Genomic DNA, 18,083 nt, shown 5'->3' with positions numbered 1-18,083 from the left:
GGTTACAAAACATACACATCTCGATTCTCCAGTGTGGCAGTATTTAGGATTCAAGCCAAATCAACGAGGCCAACCTACGGACTTGAATGAGCCGGGCGGTGTGTCGCATTTGTTTAAAAAAGGTAGCGACAAAAGCAGGCAATACCACGCATTTTAAACTACACCTAAAACACAACCACTCCATTCCGTTTTCCCAGCTGGTAGCAAACACGGCAGCTGGAGATGGAGAGCCCCCACCTTCCCGACAGTTTACAATCAAAGATGCATTTGCCCGACAATGCAAACAACATGTTGGTGTTCCTTGCTCGAAAACTTCGAAAAACAGATTTGGATATGGCCTGTTCAGGCATCTGGGTCTTTGTATGGACAGTGGACTGTACACATGACTGTTGTTTTAAGGAGATTTTTTTTGCTTGTGAGACAATGTGTGCTCATATTGATTTATTTATATATATATTTATATATATATATATTATTCTATTATAGAGATGGATAGATAGATGGATTGAGAGCTCTGTTTTCCAGCCTGAGTCTATTTAATTTATTGTTTTGGTTGTGTGTGATTTAATTAATTTAATATAATTTAATTAATTTGTTTTATTTATTATATATCATTTATATATTTTAATATTATTTCACATTTCATTTGCAATGTTGAATGTTCAATAAAAAGTTCTGTTTGAAAGGATGTACTAGAATTATTATGATATATTATCAGTATGTCAGTGGTCTAAAATGGTCTTACAATGGTGCCGACAATATTATCGTTTATCGCAATAATTTCCAGGAACATTTATCGTCCAACAAAATTATTTATCGTGACAGGCCTAGCCAATGCTCCCTTATCCCCAAATGTAATCTTTTCTACATCTCATTGTGGTACTGATAGGGATACTTGTTATACAAGGCAAATTGAGACCATGTTGTCTAAAACAGTTTGGTGGTTTAACATTAACGAAATTATGTGACTGTTTTTATAATGACATGCATATTCAAATGTGTTAAGTATGGAACAATCACTTTTGGCTGATCCGCGTGAAGGACACAATGCTCAACATTTGCTCGACCAGCTTCTCAAATGTCATATTTTGCAGCTTTTTCTCAGTTTTCATTGCCCAAATCCCAAATTTGATGATCAGCTTTAGGAAAGTTTGATTTACATTTCTCATTATCCAACATTTTATTAATGACTTGAGGAAAATATTGGGCCTGCTACTTAGTGCTAGGGATCTGACTGGGTGAAGTCTGTTTAATGACTGGTACGACTGTTTCAAATTGTGCATTGACACATACTGTACAGCTCATCTAGGTATTCTATATTATTTCAGGGTTGTAATGCATGTGGGAAAGGATCTTAAGTCTGGTCGTATACAAAGAGGTCTGCATTTCAGATGAAAATAAATACTATTAGTGGTAGTGAAGTGTAGTAGTGGGACTTCGGCAATCTCTAAGACAGCTATCGAAAAATCAACAGCCTTGGTAAACTTGAGTTGACATGGTTGTAAATCTTCAATCCTCAGAGACACCATGATGTGGCGATAGTAAGAAAAATCAGAGGTCCATGTGAAGAGCGCTGCTTCTTGGTAAAGGCCAGATCAATACTGCAGCTACTGTAGTCGTGTTTGGAAAGAGAACATTGATTGTGAACACGGGGATTATCAGAGAAACGAAGGCCGATACATGGATCATAAGACGGGACAAAGAGAACCGCTGTTACCTTGGGCCACTGAACACAAACAAGAGAAAGGTCAGCCAAAGCCACCCAGTGCCACTCTGGCCCGTGTCGAACTGCAAAGCGAAACTAAAGCGTTAAGCAGGGCAGACAGGTCGGTTTCTTGAATGTCATACACACTCCTTTCTGGCCACAGGAAATGAAATGTGTCTGCTTCTCTTATGTTTCTGTCTGGCATTGCATATTCAGGCCTGCGGTGAGCTAGGCAGAGATTCAATTATGCAGTGATTGAATGTGATTTATTAATCACAAAGGGAAAAATGTGGGGTTTAATTTCCCACACCGCCTCGAGCTGTGGCATCTGCTCAAGATGACCGCTCTAATCGCTACCTTGAGTCATTTGGAAATGAGCTGCCGGCTGGATGTTGGTGGTAGCTTAATGTGCACAGGAGGGTATTTTCACTCATTTTGCTTGGAAAGCTGGTGTAAATTACATCCTGCAGGCATCGAGGTGAGAAATGTAAGGCTGTTGTGTCTTTGTGCAGTAGCTCTCTTTTGCCTCACTTCACACTCATTCACAGCCATCCTCCTCTCTTTCCTAATCTCTCTCACAAGTCAGCGCAACAGAAGTATAAAAAAAGTTTTGCCAGTAAACAAGCCGCAATAATGAGAACATAAAACAAAATGATAATAATGGTGCTTCTGCTATTTCCCTCTCCCCTTTCCTTCTCTCTGGCCCATTACTTTCCTAACTGTCTGTGTTTGTTTTTCTCCCATGCAGGTACTTTGTGTTGGATCCAGAGTTGGGACAGCTGCAGTACTTTGTCAACGAGCAGGGGAAGAGCCAGAAGCCTCGCGGGTCCCTTCCTCTAATCGGTGCATCGGTAACCCCGAGCGATGAAGCTCCGCACATGTTCGTTGTCAATTCTGTCAATGGAGAGCTGTACAAACTCAGAGGTGAGACCTCATGGCCGCTGCAGGCTGCCCTTATATGGGAACGTACAAACACTCAGTGCAGTGTGTGTGTTGAATGTTGGAGTCGCTCGGGGTGCAGTGTGAACAGACTGGAGTGTTATGAATGAAATTAACTTTTTTCTGAACAGTGTTTGTGAATGCACTGTACTACTAACATATTAGTAGTTTTGAAAGTAAGTTTTACTCTTAAAGCTGCAGCTCATCATTACTTTTAGAATAACAATGGATCCCATGACGAATTATTATTATTTCCCTCAGCTCTATTGAGCACATTATTGTCTTATAGCTATTTGTTTAAGTTTTTATGGTCCACAACTTTACTGTTTTGATTAACTCTCACTGCTCTCATAGCTGCATTTCCAGTTCCATTAGGCATCTGTTTTCAACAAAAGAACTCTAAAAAATCCACTTACATTACCTGTCCCCAACAGCAGACAAACACAGTTAGAGTTTAGTTGGTAAGAAAACCAGAGCTAAGACAAAGTAAATATTGGTTTATTATTAACTTACAAGCTCCTTATAATTCCTTTTTTTTAATTTATCAAACCTATTAAGTTTCAGCTGCTTATTAGGAAGGATTTTCTGATTCTGTCTGTTTTATAGGATTTTAAATTGAATAGCTCAGACAGAACAAGCAATATACCAGAATCAGAATAATGTTTTATCAACTAAATAGTCATTATTCTTGCGAGTTGTTATTCCAATATGGTGCAATGCAGAGAGCTTTAGATACAAATACTCTCTGATTATAGTTGTTATATTGGCATCCCAACCTCAATCAGTGTTTTTTCCCCGTAAAAAGCTGCATATTGAGGGAAATGTTTGACCAAAGCATAACATTTACACTAAAGAGAATTATAGCTTTAAGACCCAGTGCCAGACACAGAGCCTGTAGCCTGTCACTGTGTTGAAGGCCCCTGCTTTCAGTGACCTGTATCTGGTAAAGCGAGAGAAACTCCTTTTTTACCGTTGCTCCACTTGAGCTGCTGGAATGTCCCCTTTCACTCTCGAGGGGGAGGATATCATAATAACTTGGCCTATATTCCCCGAATAACTTAGTGGTCCATGTGTATCGAGCTGAGAGGAAACAATGATCCATCAGTGAAGATGAAGTTGGGTTGGGTAGCTAACAGGAGTTTCAAATGCCTCAGTGAGATTTTAGAAAGATCAAGAAAGTCCTGTGAGAGTAAAGTTATCTTTTGATACAATTCAGTTTAATAAACACTGGGCCGGTTTAGAAGTTGAAGACTTCCAACAACATTAAACTGCTTTCAAATACTATTCCTTTGAAAATAATTGCGGTTAAATATCAACACTTTTTTCAAAAACCTAAATTTGCTCAAACAGCAGCGACAAAGAGGCTCACATGGACGTAAGCCAGTATGGTTCAGATCTAGTATTGGTTACCATGCGAATCCCCAGTAGCTCACCTTGCAGTAGCAAAAGAGTAACTTCAAGGTTCAGTCAGGAGTCATTTTCCAGGATTTGAAAGCTGATGGTCTGTCTAAAGCTTTAAATGCCACCTTTATTCTAGTTTTGATGACCTGAGTATCTTCTTACACCAGTTAACAACAAGGACATTTTGTGCAAAATGTCCTTGTTGTTAACTGGTGTAAGAAGATACTGGATACGCTAATCTGCTGCTACCTCGAGGCAGGGGAGTTTCAGTATCACAGTGATTCATTTTCTAAAAAGCTTTTGAAAGACTAAAAGGCTATCTGACACCCAACCACTAAAACAAGTTGTTTTAAGGTCTAAATTGGTACAGATGTTGCAATTGTGTTCCTTCAGCAAAATATTTCACATGTTTTGCCCAAGATCTCCCTCTCAAGCAGGGTACTTGTTGCTCTTTTTTTGTTGGATGTTGTTTGGACTTTATGCAGCTGGTAAGAAAAGAGGAGAGATTCTTTAGAGCTGAAAAAAGTCTAACAATTCAAGTGCCTTTGGCAAACTAATAACGGATCATACAGATTATTTATCCTAAAAAGACGCTTATATTGATCAGCCATTAAAGACAATGCAGTAAAAGTGAGTGTAGTAAAGAATGAAATACAACATTATTCATTGAGTTTAGATTCAATAACACTTTTTTAACACTATAGGTCACATGTGTCCAACTCAAGGCCCGGGGGCCAAATCAGGCCCTTGTTGGATTTAATTTTGGCCCGCAGGATCATTTTTAATTACTATTAGATCTGGGCCGCCGGTATATTGCATGCACACCTTCGCTCAATCCTGAGGATTTCCTCAGCTCAGAGCCTGACCTGGCTTTTTTGTCTAAAACATCATTATGGAAAGCATGATTTCCTGTTTAACTATCATTTATTATTTGGTAGCTATACATTTAACCATTTGAATGGCTTTTTAGATGTTGTTGAATGACCCCCTTTACCCTTTTTTGTGTCTTATATGCACAAAAAAAGGACACATCTGTTATTGTTGTCGAGCATTAAAACCTCGCCAAGAACATTGTTCAATACAAATCTGCCAAAATATGTCAAGCTTTTGCTACTGCAAACAATTTGATTGGTAATTATGTGATTTTACATTTTGGGCTTTCTTTTTGAAAGTAATATAAAATTCAGACACCAATCCCATGTCGGAAGACGGTTATCTTAAGAAAGCAGTTTGTATTTTGATCCTTACAAAACCAGAAATGTAAAGTTGTGTTTATACAGGGATTGGTAGTTGTTTTGCTTCCAGTCTTTATGCTAAGCTAAGCTTCATGGCTACATGCTGGTATCCATATTTAACTACAGAGTGGCATCAATCATCTCTTCTAACTCTCTGAAGGAAAGCTAATGTAAACATTTCCTTTCAGTAATGTATGAGCCTACCTTCTAACTGTTTTAAATAAGCTTGAACTATAGTTTTGTGCATTTGTGAAAAAGAACAGGAGAAACAGATTGCTCATTAGCATATATTAGCATAACATATTTTGTGATCTTTATAGGTTCCTAAATTAAATAAATTGACCTCATGATAATTTCCCCCATAGTGTTTGTCTTATAACGTAGTTCAGTAAAGTAATGTAGCAGTACACTTTTCTGCCTACACATGACATTCAAGTCCCCTTGCATAAATATTTCAATAAACAGCTCAGCACACAAGGTGCAGCAGTCTAAGGCCCCATTTACACGGGAACGCAAACGAAACGCAAACTAACCAAATTCGATATCAGAAAAGTATTCCGTTCACACGGATACGGCTCAATAAACGTGTCCCTTCACACGACATCGCTCGTCCCGCTGGAGATGCTAGCTGTGTCCCAATTCAGCGGCCGCATCCTCCTGAGGATGCATTCTGGAGACCGCATACGTCACTTCCGCCAAACGAAGGCTGTCCCAATTAAAAAAAAAGACAAGACTCCTCCGAATGCGGCCCGCAAATGCAGCCTTCTTTCCCCAGATTTAGAGGATACATCTGATGTACACTCCGCGGTGTACCATATCCCAGGATGCAACGGGTGACGGTGACGAATGAGTTTTAAAAAAAAGATATGGCTTGTAACGTCCCATCAACGGCTACAATGGTTTCAGCTGGATTCGTTTTTAAATGTAAGTATGGGGTTTCAACTCACCCAAATAGTAAACGACATGAAAGAAAAGTAAACCTATTTAATTTGTGTATTTAAATAAACGGGCAATTGGAGATGTCTTCTTTATATTACATACATAAAATAATATGAAGTGAAAATATTTCTAAACCCTGTTTGGTTTTCATATTGTTGGGATTCATTATAAAGCTAATTTATTTATTTAACTGCTTTTGTTATACAAATCTTACTGCAACAATTTTGTTTTGATAGGGAGCANAATCTATATTTGAAAACAGTTTGAAAACAGTTTGAAAATATTTTGACTAGTGTCAGAAATTCCTACCGGCACTTGTGACTGCAGCTGGTTGCTAGGTGACGGGGGCGGGGGATTTTTTAACTTAATTTAAACATATTATATAACACCAAAATAAGTACAGCTAGATCTGACTCAATATTGAACAGTTTTGAAAATAGTTTTGAAAATAGTTTTGAAAACAGTTTGAAAACAGTTTGAGAACAGTTTGAAAATATTTTGCCTAGTGTCAGAAATTATTACCGGCACTTGTGACTGCAGCTGGTTGCTAGGTGACGGGGGCGGCTAAATGTAGGGGTAAATGCCGGTGACGTACAAGGACATGCTCCGTAGACCGTCTCATTTGGGTCGTCCGCGGACTGCGAGGCTGGGTCCAGCAGCTGTAGTACATATGCCGGGCCTGTAAGTGGCGCTGTACTTCCGCAACAAAATACACCAAAAGCAGCGAAGAAGACCCCCGAGCATGGTTGCCATGGTTGCCTGGTTGCCCTTCTGTTTATTCTCCGTGGTGGATTTAGCAACATGTAGTTCTCCATGTCCACTTGTTGCTGATGGTTGTGGTAGAGGAGCTGGAGATTTTAAATCTAGTTAGAGCTGTTAAGAGCCAATTAAAACCTAAAGTCAAACCTAAAAAGACATTACTTTTGAATATAATATGGTGTAACTGATTTAGTGTGAATAATAACAGGGAGGTAATTTTAATGAGGAACGTCTGCTTGCTGTAATTGCTACCACTCGACTATCCTCTCTAGTCCTGTACGTAGATATTCTTGAAACATACCTTTTAGTGACTCGCTCATTAAATCTCTTAGATATGCAGATATAACTGCTGGTCTGATTTATTAATCCTCATACTTACCATTATCAAAAAAATAAACATCTTTTGCAGTGCTGTAATTAAAATGGGTAGGACAAGGCGATGATCAACTGAGAAGGAGGTTTATCTCTTTTTTTACTCTGAAGTGTTCATATATCCTTCAGCCATCTCCCTGGGATGGATATCTACATTTAAATAAGACACATGGACCCATATGAGTGTGTATTGTTGCTTTTTTCAAATGTGCAGGCAGACTAGTTTCTCATGTCTCAGTTTAAAGCGCAAACCCTCATGCATTCATCCCATGAATAAAGCTGTCAGCATGTTACCACTGAGGCTGCACCTCATGTGACACAAACCCAGCTTTGAATTTTTCATCAATATCATATATTCTCTCTGAATGAGAACAGCACGTCCTGCTCTGAGCTAAAGCAGTGTGCATATCTCTTGCATCACCATGCAAACAGGTGCATATTAGCATAGCAACACTGCTCTGCTCAATACAGACAGCTAATTATCTTTAATCACAGCTATGCATGTGCACATTGCAGAACAAATCAGAATTAGCCTCACACTCTGGGTAAGTAGCTCCTTTTAGAGAGAGGGATTTTGGTTGATGATGAGGTATAAGTGGGAAGGTATACCTTTTGCATAAGGAGCTTGGCACAGGTGTTTTCTGTGTGAATATTGTGTTCTCCCCCGGAGAGGCGAGCTGCCGCTCCCAGTGGGAGAGATCGGCTCGAGCGCTGCACTTGACAGGAGCTCTGTGAACGTCTCATTTTCTCAGAGTTGCCTCTTTACTTAAAGAGGCCTTTTTGTAGGTGCTCTCATCATGACTGCAGCAGATGTCTCAGCTGCGATTGATTGACAAGTGCAAATAGAATTTTCCATACGTTGAAATCTCTTTCAGCAGCACTGAAAAAAAACACTTGCATAGAATGGAGAATTACAAGTGTCATTTCAGTGTGCATTTTACTCCTTATAATAAAGCCATTAATTATCTAAAAGAGAAAGTGCTGCATTTGTTTAAAGCTCTTCTTTGGATAAAAATAGGGAGAAAAATGTTAAATAGTTTAATAAAACTGCGAGAAAGAGTTTATTATCTTAAAAGGAACGTGTATACGTCAAGTGATAACATGTGTTTTTTATTTTATTATTCTATGGTCCTACAGTTGGGATTGACCTCCAGCCTGTGTTATCAGACACACCAAAGACATCGTTCTCTGATAATTAGTCAGTGAAATGGGATCAGAAGGATATTATTTTCCAGTCTGACCTGGAGCAGGTCAAAACAGGCGGACAGTCAGCATCTCCTTCGAATGTCAGGGTTGCAGCTCGCTGTGTTAGTCAGCAATTCTGAGCTTCAATCAGCTATTTGTGTGAAGATAACAGGGGGTATTGTCTCTGCCCCGAAGGGGGAAAAAACCACAAGCATGCAGAGAGTATCAAGCTGCTTCCTGTGCTGCTGGCAAATCGGCCAAATTAATTGCTTCTACCCCTTGAATACTGAATGTTCAATTTATGACAGGGGGGGAAATGAAGGGGTTCAGATGTGATGCACAGACCTCATGGAGAAAGTATCAGGGTCACATGGCCGGGAGGACAGTTGAATAATCATTTGGCTGCCAAAGAGATCACTGACATCCAGCAGGAGGGCCTCACTGATTTCTGTACAGCACAGCTTAGGCTATCACTAGATACATTCAATCATCAACTCCGGCTTCAAGCCTGCTCTGTAATTGTTATGCTGATTCCCTGATCATTTTATGGGCTGTGCGATTTATATTAATTCACAGCAGTGGAATAGTTAGATGAGAAGATCGATACCAGCGTCATGTCGGTACCGTAAGCATAGCTAGAGCCAGAAATCTGTCATCTTAGCTGAGCACATAGCTATTGTTTTTTTTTAGGTTTTACCCGTGTTCAGTTTTAATACTAATGTTCTTTTGTATTTGTTTTTCTGTTTGTGCATTATGAACCCATTTATTTATTTGAGCCTTGAGTTAGTGTTAATCTTATACTTGAAACTAATTTAGTGCCTAGAGGAAACCACACTTCAAACCTACACACTCGACACCTGCACTAAATGTGTTTATGTGTATCTCCTATCAGGCCATGTGTCCTCTCAGTGAACTGAGTTTGGGGTCAAACACTTTTCACTGCATCGTTTCAGACCGGTTGAACTTGATCCTCCTAACCTGGAGTTAAATAAATACTGAGCTTATCAAAATATGCAGCAAATTAGTTATAATCAAGCAAGAATGTGTAGTGTTTTTTAAATTTCTCAAATGTTCTGTTTTTCTGTTAGGCTCTGAGACATTTAAAGTAGCATTTTGTTCAAGATATCTATATAACAACCTTCTGACATTAAATGGCCTTAGCAATTACTTTAAAAAGAAAATCAGAAATTGTTTCAATTGTTAAGACTTTTTGTCATATATTAATAGTAAATAGACCTCTGATGCAGGCACACTGATTTTATGATTAATTGGAAAAAATAGGCAAATTTTTTGTCCAAAATAATTTGAATACCCATTATTGTTTATTACCTGTATTATTCCACCTTGGTTTCCAAAACTCCTAAAATATTTGTAAGGACAATAATTTGCTCTTCTAACTTTATTCCTTGGATTTCTAGAAAAGCTGTGAAAAAGCATTTACACAGTAAATTGATACTAAAACCGTGACAGTTTATTAAATAATGTTCTTCAAAAGAGATTAAAATGTAAAATAGGTCTTGTGATAACTGCCGCTTTGGTCGTCGTGCTGATGTTTAGTGCTGTGTAAAAACCTTGGGCAATGATTTCAAAGTTCATCTGAGGAAATGGGATCCACAGTACAATAATAATAAAAACTGAATGAATGTGGAGAGACACTTTATGGCACACAGCTTTCTTATAACAGCCTATTGACCTGACTGTGAACTTGTGTAACAATTGATTGGTGTTTCTCAATGTCTTCTGTGTGTAAAGGAAGTGAAGGCTTGTTCTGTAATCTCATTTATTTTTGTTTTTTTTAGCCTCCGACGCCAAGGAGCAGCAGTTTTGGATCCATCAGCTCCAAGCGTGTGCCAGGCGTCACTCTGACAGCAGTGCCAAGGTTAAACACACACACACACACACACACACACACACACACACACACACACACACACACACACACACACACACAGGAAGTAAGTTGTAAACATGTCACTGCTCCTGTTCACTCAGGTCAGGTTATTGAGTTCAACAGTTTGTCATTCTGTACACAGGAAAGGATCCTCCACCCCCCCCCCCACACACACACACACCACACACACACACCACACACACACACACGAGCACAGGAAGTAAGTTGTAAACATGTCCACTGCTCCTGTTCACACTCAGGTCATGGTTACTTTGAGTTCACCCACAGTTTGTCATTCTGTACAGCAGGAAGGATGCATCCACTCCCACCCCCCCCCCCCCCCAGGTTAAAACCATCTTCAGTCAGTGTGTGAGCCTTTCTCTGTTTCTGTTCTGCTTTAGTTTATTGACATTTCTTGTGAGTCTAAAGGTGACACATTTTTCCATGCCATTTCCCAATTCAAATGGCATCATCCCTCAGGAGACTCATTTAACTTTCCCTCTGGAGTTTTAAAGTTCTTTCCCGGCTCCTTATTCTCATCATCCTGGCCTGCTAAAATTACCTTTTCTCTCCAAGTCGTGCAGCACCCTCCAACTCCAGCTCTTAATACTTAGCCAAGTTCTTACATAATTACCAACTAATCATCTACACTCCACACAAACTAGATTTTCACTTATAAATTAGTTGTTGAATAATTGCTTAATATTGACAACCTGGAAATGCCAGTTGTATCTGTTTGTAGATAACTGATGTAAGTGACAAAACAGTATTCTCTCATTTTCTGACTCCTTCACTCTTTACCTATGAACTCACAGGGAGATTAAATACACAGTTACAGAGTTTGATAAATGTCAACCAAATAAATGCCAAGTCCCTGCAGACAACAAATAACGCCTAATCAATTAAATCTGTCTGTGAATATCATTTAAGCAGGAAATAAATAATCCGACCTTTGTTCAAATAGTTAACAAATAAGGCAAGATACAAAAAAAGTGAAGACCACTTTTCTTGCATATTTGATGAATTTGAAATGTAATAAATAATGTACAAACTGTAAAATATGTGAAAATCCACAACTTACACGCCACACAGAGCTCAGCTTTAACGTGTCATGTGCAACTTCTCTTGCCTGTATAATTTGTGAATATTTTTAGCACTTCTATGGGAAATATATCAGCACGCTTCTGCTGCCTTATTTGAGAATTAATGTATCTAATATTCCTGGTTTCATGGTCCTGTTCATGTCTCTGTGGCCTCATTTCTCAAAAAGGACGGTGTTGGGTGCAGTAATAACTATCTTTATCCACAACCAGTCTTTTAGCATATCATGGCTTCATATTTGGGAAATATTTTGCCTGGACTTGAAGGTATTCATCTGTGGGCTGTCTCTATCTTTGGTGTGATGTAGCCCCATTTTCCTGATCCAGTGGATAATGAGGAGTCAAGTTATTCAAACTTTATTACTTTGGCAACTTTTGGTATTAATGTTAATAATGTGCTGTCAAGGTATATTTGTTGGCCGGCCGCAGCTGTAAAGGATCAAGCTAATTGTAGGATGCTTGTAATATGTTTTGATCTTTTGAACTTCTGAAATTCATTTGATGATTATTTTGTGTTTATTTGTAGAAACTATTGCAGAAATGCCAGTGGACATTTCAAGTTGTGTGAAGGATAAACATATATCTCTTTATAATTGTGAACAATCTTGACAGTCTATTACACTAGCAAAGCTTTTTACTCTACTATAAAGCACCTTTCTGTTCGCCTTGCTTTGAAGCATATGATTTCATCTTCCTGCTTCACTTCACTTTATGTATTATATTTCTCATTATTCTGCCTCTGTGTGTGGTTTCAGGTGAGGAAGCTGAAGGGCTCCGATGAACACTTGAGTGTGGAGAGAGCAGGAGGAGGCCAGGAGCTGCTGGTGAGTCAAATGCAGAGATTCACCTATAGTTTTACCTTTTAAACGTTAAAAAGGACTAGGAAAACTCCAACTTCTGTACTGCAGAGCGCCTTTTCTTCCACATTTAGACTACTCTTTGCAAAAAACCCTTTTCATGTGTGCTTTTAAACAATCACTGCAGCCTCATTGTGCTGCCTCATCACCGGCTCCCTCATTCAACACGTAGCTCTTCTTCAAACTGCTGCACAGCTGGAGCGAGGGGAAAGTCCAATTACTCTGCTGAGCCGTGATGAGAGAAAGCAGTCAAAACACGAGAGAAAATTGGATAATCAAGGAAAAGGTTGAGGAAGGAAGACAGTCTCTCTCATTTTCTTCCTGCCCTCTGGAGCTGAACGGGCGTTTTGTTCCTGTTGGTCGACTGTGGGGCATTACCATGGGAGCAGCTGTTATTACTGTACCCACTGCTGTGGTCTAATCCGTCCCTGAGCCTCTGTCTGCCTCTCAGATCGCAATCACAGCTCCTCTGTGACAACCAGTAGCGGAGCGGTGGCTACATCCCTGATAACAGGACAGGTGTAGCAGGATTTATTTATCACCAAAAATAAAATGCAAGGGGTTTATTGTCCCTGTGCTTATAAGAAATTTAGTGAAAAAGTGCTGACACATTGTATACTGTTGATTGAGACAGATGCCGTAAAAACATTTATTGGACTTGCCTTAGGCTGGCGTCACACTGCCCCGAGATTGACACACGAATATGGAATTGTGAATTTTGCACGAAGATGGCCCCGAACTTGGTCAACAGCCAAGCAATAACCGAAGAACCATGCCTACAGAAGGCCACACGATGGCACCCGAACCACACATGAAGGCAACACGAAGATGTGCGTTTTTATAGTAGTTTACACCCGCAGGACACACGAAGGCCACACGATGGCTACACAACATCGTATTGAGAGTACGATGCGTTCGAACTAGGTCACGAAGGCGTCACGTGACCTCCCGATGGTAAAAAACCTTTGGCCGCACCGCAGGTGGGAAATTAAATTGCTGATCGGAGATTACAACAATGTAATATCGTTTTCAGTTTCTCAGAACACAAATTGGGTTATTTACATAATATGTTTACATGATTTTGTTGTGCAATAAAACAACCAGAGAAGCGATCTGCAAGGAAACATAGCACACCGTGTACTCATGCTCCTGTTTCACCTGCTTAATACAGGTATCATCACTGCTACTGATTTCGATAGAGCAGGTCACAAATAGCAAGGAATGACAAAGTGAAATAAGACAATTTTTACCTGTAAGAGGAGGTGCTGGGCCGGTAAGAGTTGCTCATCATGTTCTCTGAGGTGCATCAAAAGAAGCAATGCTGCTGCCTTCTTTTTCCTGGTTGTCTCATCATCAAAGTATGCCATTCTGCAGGAACTGAATTGTGATTAATTGTGATTGAAGCTTTGGGAGTTACACTCGCCTCTGCTCTGTAGAGTTGCTCAGGACTGACTGAGAAAGATGCTCTGAGGCTGGCCTTTTATATGTCCACGTTACCATGACACATGGGAAACGCTTGAGCTACTCAAATTCGGCTGTCTTCGCCAACACCGTGGTCCCATCTCGATGTCATCGTACTATAATACGATGGCTACACGACGGCATTGCGAGGGCTTCACGTAGTCGTGTTGCCTTCCTTAGACAATCTGGCAGCTTCCTGTTTCCTTCGTATTGTCTTTGTGAGGCGAAAAATGCCCGATGGCACCGATGATCACACGAAGTAAAGACGAAGATGACACGATTGGACAAGATGCCCTCACGATGGCCTTACGTAGAGCAAAATGGACACACAAATTCAACACGAAAATGAACCTTCGCAAAGGTCTTTCGGCAATTTCTTGGCATGCCAAAGATTTTGCCACCGCTCACAAAGTTGCTGCCGGAGCCTGAGAAACTCCACTGGCGGTCATACGATGGCTTAAGATGCCCTCACGAATGTCCCGATGTTGTTACGATCAGAGCCGAATTTGAAAATGTCCTTTATCGTGTGTCCATCTGGTGTCAATTTCGGGACAGTGTGACGCGGGCTTTAGGGATGCATTTAGTATGAGGTTCATGTGGTGGAAGAACAAGGTAAAATATTTTGGTTCGCTAGTTTTTCTCTCGCAGAGATAGTATAGAACTTTATCTGTGGATCGCCAAAAATATGGCAGTCACACCTGAAGATATTGTATCACAAATTTAAACCTCAAAGTACCATTAAATCAGCACTTCTTTGACACAACAGACTTTTTGGGCTTAACTTTCTCATCTCGAGGTCAATTGAATATCTGCTCTGGGGCTTTTGATCATATCCCATAAACAAAATGACTTACCAGAAAGACTCATGAAGGCATGATGAATAATAAATCAACACTTACACTTGGGTATCCGAATCAAAAAATCTCACCTCAGGAAGTGTTCATCAGCTGTCTCAGAACTACCTTTGACACTCTACTCAATAATTAAAAACTTCTGTATTTCATGTATCTTTGAAAGGACATATTATTTCCTTGTTTCACTCTTTAATGGTAAGGTTTCTATTTACAGCACCTGCTTTGAACTTAATCTCCTTAATGGTAGAAGCAGAATCCTTTTATCTACAGTATACAAGAAAAACACAGGAAAGTATGTTTCTCCCTTAGTAATAACAGTTTATATCTGCATAATGACATAACCACATCGTCTTTAGCGACCTCACTAACGTGTTGTCACCATTACATCTAACAACAATCGGAATTTTGGATTATTATTATGTGTGGAGACTCTTCCCTGTGGCTGCAGATTTCTATGGATTGTCATCAGGTTCAGTTCAAGACCGTATCAGTCAGTTTTCTCTGTCAGATTGTCCGGTTACAGTTGGTGGTTTTTCTGGTAGCTGCTTTCAGATGGCAAATGTAGTTTTTCCTGGATTAATAATTTCAGCTAAGACCAGTTAAACGAAACATAAAATGGCCAAACATAGTTTTTCTAGCTTCTGCAAAGCCTGTCAATGATTTGTAGACTATTAGATTTTAGTCCTGGATAAAAAAGCTTTTGTATAACAGTGCCCGACAATACAATACAGTCCAGCACAACAACACAAATTTGTCGTTTCTTTTAAAGTGAAGGATTGTTGAAAGGCCTTATCTCCATTCCATTCATAAAGGATGGTTCATTGTTCCCTATGCTGAAGGAGATAAGAAACGCAGCATTGAAGCAAGCTTACTTCTTACAATGGCTGCCATTGACGTTTTCCTGGGTCATTGCATTGTATTTCAGTTAGGAACCTTCCTAAGCAAAAGAAACGCACCCCTGGTCAGACAGTGAGCACATCTGCAAGCTAATAAGCAACATGATAAATAGGCCAGTAACTATGTAACTACATGCACACGTAACCCTGGATAGGGAGGGCAGTAAAAGTCAGGCTGTGGACTTTGACTGTCTTTCATCATGTTGTTTACTTTCTGCTTGAATGGAAAAAAGCAGCTCCTGCACCTGCTGTTGTGTTTGGCTGTTTTTGTCTTTTAAACTCAGCTTTTTTCAAAGTTTTACTATGATTACATGATACAAATAGTTGTATCTGTTTATATGAATCTGTTTAGGCTGCAGCATTTATTGAAATCACAATATTGACTATAGTGCAATATCTAAATCACAATAAGCACAATGTTTGGTAAAGGACAAATATGTGACAATATCTGAATTAAGTAATACGTACAGACTTTTTCAATGATAATGTGAATAATGTTGTATAATATTAAATCATTATCAATACCTCCTCACCTAACCTATTGCAAATAATATTGCAGTTGCAATATCAGTCAAAAATAATAGCAATTAGGTATGTTTCCCAAATCCTGCAGCCCTAGTATCTGTGTATATGTATTTAAAAACTATGTTCATATCCTCTAACCAAGATAATATAATACTGAGAAGCTAATTGTGTGTAATTAGCATTGTCCCCTGTAGTGCAGAACATGACAGGTCAGCAGCTGACCGTTGCACAGCTACCCACGCTGCCTCTCTCAGGTCCACCCACGGCCGAGTGACAGCACAGCACCTGTGATTTTAGTCAGTTTAGTCAAGCTGGGAGTATCCTTATATGTAAACGTTTAGAAGACAGGTGGTCCTAAATGTATCAAGGCCTTAAACTTTTATCATGAATTTTCACATTTAAGGGGTCGAGCTCACAGTAATGGTGTGTGTTTGTATATTGCATTCTTTATCAAGCTGTTGCAACATTTTCACAACGTTTCTGATGTGTTTAGCTCTGACTGCAACATAACTCTGAATGTCACAAGATTACTGCAGAAATCTTATTACCCAGTCATATTTCCTTGTAACTTGAGTCCTTTAAGCCTTTGGAGCGTCATGTCCTTCAGAGTGAAACGATCTGCCAGTGCAGTGAGAATATCTTCTTCTCTTTACCCTTTTTAAAAAAAAATCCCGGCAGCCTTCTTCTTACTCTATAAAAACACAGATATGTCCAAAATAAATATTTAAACAATTTTAATTAGAATTTAATTACATTTTGAAAACAACATTTTAAGAATTTGATTTTAAACTGGAATGATGATAAGTTCTCTTTCATAACACTCCGTTCGATGTCTAACTATGGGACTATGTCTAACTCATCGCGGAGCAAACAGAAGCATCAATCTCATTACGCTAATCCTGATTGGCTGGTGATCTTGACGTCAGTGTCAGGGAATCCACCCACCCTATAAGTAGCTTGCACCACGTCGCAGCGTCATTCAAACACCTCTTCTCACTTCAGAGCACATCTCGATATATCAGTAGCCGGGCTAGCTTAACAGTCCACAGACTGAACCCAAAGCTAACTTTCGGTCTACGGGAGCTCGCCGGCTACTTTCCTGCTTCACAAGAAGACTGTCACTAACACGCCAGTTAGTATTGCAATCTACCTCGCCGTTTCTTTCTTCGGAAATAAAGGTAAGGTTTTGATTTTTTCAGCTAGTAACACACCTGTTGCTAGCTCGCCTTCCCTTACTACCGACACCACGGTAGCGAGGACGTTTTTTCTTTTTCTCTCTCACACCAGAGGAGAAGAAGATAAAAAGGTATTAACACACCAGTTAATATTCTTTGAGAATAAAAATTTACACCGTCGCTTTTTCTCCGGATTAACGACAGGTGGGAAACAAAATGTTTTTCTCAGCAACGTACCTGTTACGAGCGGGTCCTCTCCACTCCGTCACCACGGCGAACAAGATGGACGCTTCTCTCCCTCACACCAGAGGAGTCAGGGACTCGGAGGCTCGGCTCTGCGGCTGCGGGTTGAAGATATCAGGCACAGACTCACACCAGGTCTGCTCGTCCTGCCTCGGGCTGGAACATGCCCAGGAGGCTGTCGACAACCCCGGCTCGTGCGGGCATTGTGCCCGCTTCACCATCAAGAGCCTCCGCCGACGGCTAGCACTCCAAGCTAGCTTGTCGGGACAGGACCCCCTCATGTCTGCTGATTCGCCGGCTGGCAATCAAGACACGGGGGCGTCCGCCGCAGAGATTGAGCCCCGCACTGTGTCGGTCTGGGGCTCAACAACAGCGGCAGCTGCAGAACCAGAGTCCCACGCCGTGTCGGGCTGGGACCCGGTGGCGGCAAGAGACGCGAGAGCGGAGCCCCGTGCTATACCAAGCTGGGGCTCCCGGCTGGATCTCACCATGGTCTCGCCCGCGGAGGATGTCCTGGAGTTGGAATATATGGAGGACGAAGAGGAT

At 40.3% G+C, this 18,083-nt stretch overlaps 1 protein-coding gene across 1 annotated transcript in view; it reads left to right on the top strand.

The window, feature by feature from the left end:
* Positions 1–1,680: 1,680 nt before the first annotated feature.
* Positions 1,681–18,083, top strand: part of LOC104959217 (oxysterol-binding protein-related protein 10-like) — a gene marked incomplete at its 3' end in the record, with an annotated part of 34,479 nt that continues 18,076 nt past the window's right edge. The window contains exons 1-4 of the mRNA XM_010787088.1: positions 1,681–1,826; positions 2,454–2,629; positions 10,335–10,414; positions 12,282–12,350. Of these exons, the coding sequence (XP_010785390.1) occupies positions 1,681–1,826; positions 2,454–2,629; positions 10,335–10,414; positions 12,282–12,350 (471 nt within the window). The remainder of the gene's footprint in view (positions 1,827–2,453; positions 2,630–10,334; positions 10,415–12,281; positions 12,351–18,083) is intronic.

This window comes from Notothenia coriiceps, unplaced genomic scaffold (genome assembly GCF_000735185.1).
Source record: "Notothenia coriiceps isolate Sejong01 unplaced genomic scaffold, NC01 NC01_scaffold00030038, whole genome shotgun sequence".
Taxonomy (NCBI): Eukaryota; Metazoa; Chordata; class Actinopteri; order Perciformes; family Nototheniidae; genus Notothenia; species Notothenia coriiceps.
This window is presented reverse-complemented; position numbering and strand designations above follow the sequence as displayed.